Here is a 10698-nt window from a genome sequence, read left to right on the forward strand (position 1 = left end):
CTCCTTCTTTCACTCATCTCAATCTTATTTAGAAGGCATCCCGACATAATGCATCAAAGGAATCGTTTGACAAGTACACAAAACATAGAAACATAAGTCGTAAATTTTACCTAGTAGAACATATTCAAATAGGACATGTGAGAAAGCAATGTAATTTTTTTCAATATGTTAAAGTTTAGAAACATGAGAAGGGTTGCAATCATGGGTTTGATAATGAATCTACTTCAGAAACATATACTTACGCCAGCACCGTAAACACCAGAATCCCCACCAACGTAATGCACAGCATGATCAAATACTACAAGCAGAAGGTCAAGGTCGAGCAAATATTGGGAAAATTAACATCAAATGTTAAGACAAAACATTTAAAAGGATACAATCCACAGCAATATGGAACTGTTCTTAAGAGCACCAAAAAAACCAACTATAGACCTGGTTCAAAAGTTTTGATAGCAACAATATTGGGTGAGTGAAACAGAATATACTCTGAACTAAACAAGATTGCATTCCTCAAAAGAATTGAAAACTTACACCACAAAGATGAATCCACCAAGTCCCATAACAGGAAGAGTAAGAGATTTTCGACAGCCGTCATGGTGCGTGCCCATCCATATCCCAAATATTACGACAAGAATAGCTAGAAGCTGTAACATGAAGATACAGAGTGATTTTATTGCAAGATGGGCAATCCTAGACCCAAGTAGTCTTGCTAAGACATAGTTAACTAATGCTTAAAGCCCTGCTACATAAACTCATTCTCGTATGAACTCCCACAACAGAGAAAAGGATTATGAAACTCATTGAACATATGAAAACAATTCAAAGGCAATGCAGGCAAAACCCATCAAACATACAAGAAACTTCAACAAATACATTGACAAAGACATAAACAAAACCTCATTTGCACAACATTTGAAAGGGGTGAAACTAAGTCCAAAAACATGGGAGCAAAAAACAGAACAAATGTCCACATAGCAATGTAACATATAAACACCATCTTTGAAACAAAACAAAAAAAAATGGAAAAATGAAGAGAAATCGTGCATACCATGGTNCGACAGGGGTGACACTAAGTCCAACAACATGGGAGCAAAAAACAGAACAAATGTCCACAAAGCAATGTAACATATAAGCACAATCTTTGAAACAAAACAAAAAAAAAATGGAAAAATGAAGAGAAATCGTGCATACCATGGTGAGAAAATTGATCCATCTGATGATAAAGATGCTAGTTCCCATTCCCATTTTGCTCCTCTTCCTTTTTACCTCCTTGCTCTCAATGTCGCGGCCAGAAACAGAGAGAAATAGGTCCAAAAAGGCAGGAAAAAAAAAAATCCGGGTGTGGAAGTTTGAAGGGAAAATATAAAAAGGGAGAGTGGAGTTTCTTGAGAGCTTAGCTGTGGAGGTGGCTGGAAGCAAAGAGAGCGGCTACGCTGGGAGGAGACGGGGTGGAGTGGGGATAATGTAAGAAAGGTAATGGCATTTTCGTCAAAGGAAAAGAAGAATCACATGGCTCNTTAGCTGTGGAGGTGGCTGGAAGCAAAGAGAGCGGCTACGCTGGGAGGAGACGGGGTGGAGTGGGGATAATGTAAGAAAGGTAATGGCATTTTCGTCAAAGGAAAAGAAGAATCACATGGCTCTATGAAAACCCTGATGTTATCCACCAATCCGACAAGACACTCATAAAAGGGAAAGCCGTGATTTTGGACTTAAATTTGAGGTTAATGAAATTATGAGTCTAAGTAGTCTTAATCATATTCTTAATAGACCAATGTTTACGCCTGTAAGAGGGCTTCCAGATCGACCCTGGTCTCTTTTGTTTGCTTTTTCTTAGTCACTTAATGCTAGACTTTCAAATTTTATAAACAATATCTAAAACTTTATTTAATGAAATCTTTGTTTCACCCCTCCCAATCATAGGTATTTAAAATATATCCACAACCATGTGAAAGAGATCATCCTTTTCATTTGATATCATTCATATCCACCTAGAAGAGTGGGTCATGTCACATCAATTTTCATTTCAAATTTCAATAGTTCTTCCATAATCAAAATTCAAGATTTTTATCATTACATATTTAACTGTATAACTTTAATCACAGCTACAGAATGAGGGGAAGAACTTGGAAGGCTACAAACAATCTCTAAATACAATGATGTGGTTGAGTTTTAATCAACAGTAGCTTAGTTCCTTTACTTCCCCACAAGTAATAAGACTTTGGGCAAAATTACAAAGGCTTCTTCTCACTGTGAAGCAAACTGGAAGAGAATAAGATCAGTTCTAATGCTGCTCGCTTTATGTGTTTTTCACAATCAAAATTTTCTTCACAGTAAAATGCCTCTGAAACTCAAGAAACTGCTACTGTACCCTGTTGGTGCAAGTTAAGATGACAGATTTCACTGTTTCTTTATCCAATGATGTCTGAACCATCAGCTGCATAATATAATATCATATTCATATTTCAAATACCATTCTTGATTGAATACAAAAATAAAATTGTAAGATTACATGATTTTATACAGATGAAGGCTGAAGTATACTTCATTTCGACTTAAAACAGAGTTGTCGAATTGGAAGTGTTAATCAGTTTGCTGTCTGAAGATTAAAGAAGAAAGGGGGTGCTCGGCTCGTGAGTCGAGCTTATGTTTATGTAATCCAGGGTTAAGAAGTCAAACTTATGTTTGATCTACCAGATTATGAGTTTGTTAATCTCAACAACGCCATACACCTACTTAAGACTTCTAAAACCCACATTTTCAAGTGTTTCATAACCTATTCCTTTGTACAATCTGACTTCTAATCCCAAGCATCATAAGATTTTTTAGCAACACAGTAATGTTTCTGAATATTTACCTCCTGTATTTTGTTTCCAGATCGAGCAAGTAACTTGTACTGATTTTCATACATAGAAGCCATATAAACCTGCATCAAATGGAGAGTTGATGGAAAATTATCTGAGACACTGAGCTGTGCATAAGACCGTATAATTTCAAGGAACTAGCTAATACTCATTCACCAGAAATACTATAGATCACATGAAAGCTGGGAATAAGATGGGAGTAGCTAAAATCTCTAAGAATAATGAGCCACAAAATGTAAAAATCATTTACTTCTAATACTATCCTCGTGATCCAGAACAATTTCCCCTGTTTTACCTGAAAGGTTGGAGCCAAGCCAGGGCTAAGGAAAAATCGCCCTTTGAATACAGCCTCAATACCTTCAGTATTTTGCAGTTCCTTGATGAGAGATTCTACGTCAGCCCACTGTCCAAAAATAGAACTTGTAAGGAAAAATTACACTGGTAAGAGATATTTTCCTCTTGTACTTTACTGATATTCATCCTACATATAGGTAGCATAGAAATTAAGGATGCAGCAGATATGTATATAAAACGTTCATAAATGCCAAAAGGTGATTGTTAGTCAGATGATAAGTTCAGAGATAATCACCATGAACCAATCACTTGCATCGAATTAATAATACTAACTAACAAGAGAATACAAATACCTCGGTGTCCACTTCGGCTGATTCTAATCTTCCATCCATGGGATCGTGATCACCAACCACAGACTCCAATGCTTCAGCAAGCGGATCTGGCTGCATAAAGAAAAACATGGTTTCTACTCAGAATAGTTGCTAAAACTATATAGAGATGTTTAATTTATGAAGACATCTTACTGTAATCTGCTTCAACGATAAGAATATGCGTTCAAGTGAAAAATCCAACTGATGAACTTTTGCCTCGACAACCTACAAAAGTAAGATATGGAGACAAATTTCAATTGTTAAAAGAAATGGAGTAGGATGAAATTTTGACATATGAGCTTCCACAGGTAGCTCATTGGTATGTGGCCAGGTTCCACCACCATGTGAGGTTTGAGCCATATTTCCCCTTTCCCCCAATTTGTGGAGTAATGTAATGCTTTCATAAGTTTTTAAAAAAAAAAAAATATATATATATATATATATATATATATATATTCAGCTGAGTTCAAGAGTCAAGTTGTGTGACACGTTTTAAAACCGTGAGGCAGAAGACAATACATAACGAGCCAAACCGGACAATATCTATTAGCAGAGGGTTTGGATTGTTACAAATGATATCAAAGCCAAACACCAGGTGGTATGCCAACAAGGACGTTGGACCCCCAAGGAGGGTGGATTGTGAGATCCCACATCAGTTGAAGAAAGAAACGAAACATTCCTAATAGACGCGTTTTAAAACCGTGAAGCTAACAACAATACTTAACGGACCAAAGTGGACAATATTTATTAGCGGTGGGTTTGGGCAGTTATAGGTTGCAACTTGACTCTTTAACTTAGGCTCGGAGAAATTCAAAATACCTGACCAATCTTGAAGTATGATGCAGGGTTTAAAGTAGCATCCCAAGAAACCTCAGTCTGATGAATCAAAGCAGGCACTCCTTCGATCTATATCAACGAGGTTGAGTTAAAAATCTCAAAATTTTAGAAGACATACACAACCCTTAAAACAAGTAAACGTGTCCAAAAGAGCAACTTGAAATGAAGAATGTTCATATCCAACCAGAAAATGTACCACCGTTTCTTTATAAACCAAATTTTTCAAAGTGCACCACATCACTCTGACATACAATTATACAGTGTAGAAAACAAGAAAATCTTCCATTTACCTCGACAAAGATACCAAAATAAGCGATCTTCGTGATGCAACATTTGACAACATCTCCTACTTGCAGAGTAGCCTGGATAAGCAGTTAAATGAAATGAGGATACATGTTAATGCTAAAGGTTTGAGAGAATCAAAATTCTCTATTTCACTCACTAAAGAGATATGCATACAAGTGGACAGGGTTAACCTAAAATGCTGCTAAGGCATATCCAACCATCTCAGCAAAACCATCTCAGAAAACAAATGAAATAAATAGGAACTGAATAGTAAACAATGAACAGTATTGTTTCTTGCATGATATCTAATTAATCATTCTGAAAACCCAGGAAAAAAAATTATTAATTATCTTCAAGCATAATAACTTATAAAACTGAACGAGCATTCTAGCATCCGAAAAACGCTACAACAGGATAAAGTAGCTAACCATTAAACTCCTCTTTTTCTCGACCAATTCTTCCCTTTCTTTTTGCCTTACGGAAAATATAAGCTTCCTTGATTTTCTGTTAGCCAACACCACATTTACTTTGATTTTCTGCAAATATACATTCCATCAGTACTCATGAACAGTTGTGTTTGCTGAAATCAATGAGGCTTCTAAACCTGGCCGACAAATGATGACAAGAATTTGAGTTTCTCTCGATCATAAATTTGAAGAAGATCCTCCAATTTCATGTCAGGTGTAAGCTCACTCCCATTTTTTACATCAATTTCTGGATCCGACCCAGTACTAGCAAAATTCGGGCTTCCACCGTCACTAATTCCAATAATTCCTAAGTTTTGCTTGTATAGTGATGGATCCAAACCTTTCTGTCTTAGCCAAGACTCGAAAGCTAAGAACTTCCACTTGGCAGAAAGATTACGATATGGAATAAATCCTACGATGGAGCCGAATGATACCTTCACAAATCAAGAAACAATTAATGCTAAAAAGAAAAATGAACACATATAAAAGTAGGACAAAGCACTTGCTACAAAATATACTTACAACAAAACCTCGGGTAGTCGAGCTTATTATTTCCACATCAGCTCTGTCTCCTGACTTCGCCAGATCTTCTGCTTTAGTCCAGTCAGCAAGTTCATGTTCCTGCAAATTTATCAAGCACCTGGGACTTACACACTAGTGATTGAAATAAATAAGGTAAGGAAACAATAATATGCACAGCCTGACCTCCAAAGCAGGAAGAGCAGAGAAGTTCTCTGTCTCACCAGCACCAATAACATCAGGAGTCGAGGTCTCTTCTCCACCAAGTTTTAATGTTTCATTTGAAGAATAATCTACCCTGGTTAATAGTACCATGCAACCAAATTCATTTGGGTATAAAAGAAACAGAACATTACAGATCATAAAACTACAGTAGCTACCTTTTTGGTTTACCCAATAACGTAGCTTCGTTGGACAATTTTATTGTCGAATCCAAAAGATCACTAAATGATTTGCTCGAATCTGGTGTGTCCTCAATATATCCCATATCACTTGGCTCGGGTGGCCGTAATCCTTCAGATGACCAAATACAAAATTACATTTTCATAATTTTAACTAAAAATAGGTGTTTAACTTTCAAGAGAGAACTAAAAGACAAGAAAAAAAAAAAAAACCTTATAACATAGATTATTACCTACAGCAAAATAATTATTATCTATCCCATTTTCCTTTGATGATGAGGCGTCTTCAGTTTCTTCAGAAATGGCAGACACATTTTCGTTTTTATCATCAACTGTACTACTTTCTGAATGATCGAGATTTTTATGATCCTGTTCATTTTCAAGTATTGTGTTTTCACCTATTTCTGGCTTCTTAAAAAGAGTAAACCCATCAATTCGATCACTTGTTGATCCCTTACTAGCCTGATTTACAACATTCTCTTCACCAGATAGCTTTTCCTTCTCATCAATAACTTCATTCGAAACCATTGGTTCTGGCTTCCTCAACAGCGTCATATCGCTATATTTCTCCTTTGTTGATACATTGCTCATTTTCAATGATAAATTTGGCTTCATTCTTATTCTCGACGGTTTATCTTCAACATCATCCTCCTTATAAATTGTTGGTTTCCTCAAAATAACATTGGGAACCCTGCCCTTAGGACTAACTGCTGGCTTTGCAACTGCTTGGCTTGGTTTCTTTAAATCTGGTGCTGGTGGCTTATTGGCAGCTTTTAACTTCATTTCCTTCTTTAACTGAGGTCTGACCAAATTCAAACCATCAAGAGAAAGTTCCTCTACCTCGTTGAGCTTACCCTTCTTCTGGTAAAATGATTTCTCAACTTCAAGATAAGAAGCGCCAGTGTTCATTTTTTTGCTCATTATCTGAACACATGCCAATAGTTTCAATAGAATAGTGAGAATTCACCATCACAAACACAACACATTGCACACACATGAAACCATAACTTCAAGCCAGACCAAACAAACTTTAAAACACAAATTCCAAAAGCTTAAGTTGATAGATTAAGATCATTTTTATTCTTTTAATCATATTTTTAACACTCCCATCATGCAAGGGTTGGGAAATTAGCACAAAATTCAGCCATCTTGAGCTCCAAGACAATATATCCTAATCCAACAAATGATTATCCATATTAATTCAAAAGGAAATAACATTCCATGAGTGAACACATGAACTTCCCCTATGACATTGTGTTAAACTAACATATAACTCAAAAGCTTTAGCATTATTAGATTATGCCCAATACTTTTGATTGAATTTAGATTCTGAAAACCACTCTTGAGAAAGAAAAAGAGACCTTGGCCAGTGTTAATTTGGGGTCTTCGCCAATCATGCGGCCAAACTTGAGCTCCATTTGGTCCCATTTGTCGAGCTCAGCCTCTTCTTTGGAAGCAAGAACCGAAAACTTACTGGGTCTGGCATTAAAGCACGGATTTCTAACAGCAACTCTTCTGGGTCGCAATAAATCAATAGGTGTGAAGAAGGAGGAGGCCGTTAGAGCGCGACCGTCCATTCCTTGGGTAAAGGAATTGCAGTGACTAATAGACTTGCTTCACAGTTATTGATGTTATTCAACTCAGTGCAAATGAAGGTGATGAAGTTTTGGGGCAGCTTGAATTTAGGAGACTATGGATATGAGATTGAGCTACGAGCTTTTTTTTTCTCCCAGAAACTGTGGAAGTATGAAGAAGGCGATAGAAATTGCTGAAGCCTGGGACGCTGGCGTTTATCCGCCACGAAAAAAAAAAAAAAAGGAAAAAAGAAAAAAACTGAAGCCAAACGGGAAAAATAAATAAATTTTAATATTCGAATGGTAGCATACTTAAATAAACATAAATTTTTTTTAAAAAAAAATGTATCTAATTATTTAATTTTTAGCCTTAGTATATAAATATCATATTATCTGAGATATTTTATTTTATTATTTATTTTATATAAATTTTGCATTCCCGCCACAATAATAGTAAAAATTTATATGTGGGTTTGGAATGGAGATTCAGCGATGAACGACACATCCTCGACAAGTAAAACCAGGATATTTGACACTCAGACACAAACAACATATCATACATGGCTTAATTATTACAACTTAATTTGAAAACTTGTTAACCATGAGACTAGTCTAGTAGAGTTATACGCGAACAATTTTTCAAGTCAATTGGTCTATTAGAGCCACCTTCTTTTTTCAAGAAGATAGCGCCGATGGGTTTGAAAGTCATACCTGGCATAAGAATTCATAAGCAATAATTGATATGACCATCATATGATATTGTATATTGCATTCAATCCTGAGAGAAATGAGAACATTTTTTACCCAAAATAACTGTAACATCTTATTTTATCTTGGGTTTGCCCGTAAATTTGCAGGTTCGTATGTCTTAATTATCGTCGTGGTTAAGTATCTTTAATCTTTAAGGCTTCATATAAATGTGTTTCGTTGTAATTAAGATTCTGAAGACCATCCCTTTTGAATTTTTGTGGGCCTCAATTTTTGTATTCTAATATATTGAAACCAATTTGAGTAGTCTTATGAGATTTCATGTCAACCTGAGAGGTAAACGAAACATTGTGGAAAGCTCTCTCTAGTGGACATGTTTTAAAACGTGAAGCCCAAATAAGACAATATCTGCTACTGGTATCAGACATTGAACGCTCCACGGCATCATATGACCAAATTCTTTTCATAACAGATACTCCAGGGTCCTATCCAGCCCTTCAATCAACCTATTTTGTTTATGCCTCAACTTCTCTTTAATGTCTATTTTGTATGGTGTGTTAAATGATGCACTATTCTCTTCGGTCGCATTATAACACTCGTCTAACCCCTCGCATGGACAGGTGAGTGCCACTTGAGAATAGTGAATTCTCTTGTCACTTGTCACAACGTAAAGGTCACGATCTACTCTCTTTGTAGTTAGATCGTAACATTCTTATCCACTTAAATTAGTCATGGTCCTATGAATTAAGTTTTTCAAAGTCATCTTCGGTATAAAGGAGCGTTTGAATCTTTCTTAAAAAGCATTTTATATTTTGTTAAATAAATAAATAAATAAAAGAAGATAGTAAAATTTAATTAAAATGTATAAGAATCCCATCCGGATCAAATCTCATCTGGGGTCCATTAATTTAATGCATAATAACAAAGACAGACCCCATTTCAAAACCCCATAACTCCATTGCCTGCATTCAATTTTAAATGCTTTTATTTGGATAAAATTCAAATAAAGCTGCCCATTTACTTTAATTATTGACTTACACTATCTAAATATGATTTTAAATTTTCAAACTTTAGGCTTATCTTTACCATATGAAAAAAACCAGGATAATTGCATTTTATGACGTATTTAACATAAGATACAAATGAAATATTATTAATTTTGATTTCCGTGTGGAAAAGGGAGTAGTGACATTATAAATATGAGTCGCATTAAATAAGTTGTAAACTTTATGCTTACAAAAGTCAAATGTTGGAAAACGACGCTGTTTCAGAAAACTTCATACATATTTTTTCTTTTACAAAATAATAACTAAAATTATCAACAGATAAGACAGGGGCTTTCTTTTTTTTTTTTTTTTGGTTTTTTGTGGAGGAGCACGTGGGACATGGGTGGCACTTAGCAGAGTACCAAGTACCCACATTTGATAACACGTGTCAACTTTTTACTAAACCAAACTTAAAATGATTTTATTAAACTGAAGAATTTTCAAACTAAAATACGGAAAATAAGGCGCCTGATTAACTTAGTCAACGCCCAGCATATTTTCAGAAAAAATTAAAAAAAAACGGAGTTTGGAAATGACCAGACTACCCTCCCACATTTCTCGTTATATCACGTTTAGTCAACACGGTGCAGTCTTACAATATTTCTTCTCCTAAATTAATTACGGGTACATTATAAAGGGCATCCCTAACGTGCTTTCTGACCAATAATTAATTCTCTTTGCCCTTATTTGATATTTTTATATTAAATTAATCGATGATAAATTTTGGTATATTTTAAAAAACAGGCTTGTTTTATGACGTTAGTTGACGTCATAAATATTTCCAAATATAATCTTTTTTTTAATCATGTAAAATTTTCTGAATATATCAATTTTTTTTTTTAAGAATTTAAAATGTATTAACAAACCTCGTCTATTTTCTCAAAATTAATTGTTTATGGCCCTAGCAACTACTTAGGATCATGTGATTTCACATGGAGTATGAGTTTTTTATTAACAAATTTAATCACTCAATTAATCGAAACAAAACTTTCAAAAGTTACTCTTTGCAGCTCAATTTGTTTAATTAGTGTACCGCTCATTTAATAACTTACATCTAATTAGTTCAAATATTAAATTAAGTCGCTTTAATAGATATCACATCAATAAATAAAAAAAAAAAAAAAAAAAAAAAAACTCTTTATATATATATTTTTTATATTTATTTTCGGACATTAAATTTCTGGAGTTTTTTAAGTTTGATTTACATATTTAAAATTTGAATATCAAGCATAGTATAATATTTTCCATGAGATGAATTTATTGTAGTAAAACCCAAGGTTTAGACGTAAATTAAACAAAATGAAAGGGTAGTTTAGTCAAACCTCATGTCACAAA

The 10698-nt window shown here is 34.7% G+C and overlaps 2 protein-coding genes across 2 annotated transcripts; both read right to left on the reverse strand.

Moving 5' to 3' along the window:
* LOC111784958 (tetraspanin-10-like) lies at nucleotides 1-1504 on the reverse strand. Its single transcript, XM_023665460.1, has 4 exons — nucleotides 1192-1504; nucleotides 532-644; nucleotides 378-432; nucleotides 1-298 (listed from the first exon to the last, which is right to left on the reverse strand). The coding sequence occupies exons 1-4, from the start codon at nucleotides 1243-1245 to the stop codon at nucleotides 239-241; spliced, it is 282 nt and encodes a 93-aa protein (XP_023521228.1). The 5' UTR covers nucleotides 1246-1504; the 3' UTR covers nucleotides 1-238.
* A 493-nt stretch (nucleotides 1505-1997) lies between these two features.
* Nucleotides 1998-7848, reverse strand: LOC111784966. Its single transcript, XM_023665469.1, has 14 exons — nucleotides 7397-7848; nucleotides 6269-6959; nucleotides 6015-6147; nucleotides 5821-5932; nucleotides 5638-5736; nucleotides 5253-5549; nucleotides 5077-5184; nucleotides 4654-4725; nucleotides 4346-4432; nucleotides 3680-3751; nucleotides 3509-3598; nucleotides 3157-3264; nucleotides 2855-2923; nucleotides 1998-2434 (listed from the first exon to the last, which is right to left on the reverse strand). The coding sequence occupies exons 1-14, from the start codon at nucleotides 7610-7612 to the stop codon at nucleotides 2360-2362; spliced, it is 2229 nt and encodes a 742-aa protein (XP_023521237.1). The 5' UTR covers nucleotides 7613-7848; the 3' UTR covers nucleotides 1998-2359.
* Between the last annotated feature and the right edge of the window lie 2850 nt (nucleotides 7849-10698).

This window comes from Cucurbita pepo, unplaced genomic scaffold (genome assembly GCF_002806865.2).
Source record: "Cucurbita pepo subsp. pepo cultivar mu-cu-16 unplaced genomic scaffold, ASM280686v2 Cp4.1_scaffold000313, whole genome shotgun sequence".
In the NCBI taxonomy this organism is placed as follows: Eukaryota; Viridiplantae; Streptophyta; class Magnoliopsida; order Cucurbitales; family Cucurbitaceae; genus Cucurbita; species Cucurbita pepo.

Coding starts and splice junctions, on each gene's coding strand:
- LOC111784958 (XM_023665460.1), bottom strand. CDS start 1,245: ATGGGAATGGGAACTAGCATCTTTATCATCAGATGGATCAATTTTCTC. Junction 645..1,191: donor GGATCAATTTTCTCACCATG/GTATGCACGATT, acceptor TTCATGTTACAG/CTTCTAGCTATTCTTGTCGT. Junction 299..377: donor GTTCCATATTGCTGTGGATT/GTATCCTTTTAA, acceptor TTCTGCTTGTAG/TATTTGATCATGCTGTGCAT.
- LOC111784966 (XM_023665469.1), bottom strand. CDS start 7,612: ATGGACGGTCGCGCTCTAACGGCCTCCTCCTTCTTCACACCTATTGAT. Junction 6,960..7,396: donor CCAAATTAACACTGGCCAAG/GTCTCTTTTTCT, acceptor GCATGTGTTCAG/ATAATGAGCAAAAAAATGAA. Junction 2,435..2,854: donor CTGGAAACAAAATACAGGAG/GTAAATATTCAG, acceptor TATATTATGCAG/CTGATGGTTCAGACATCATT.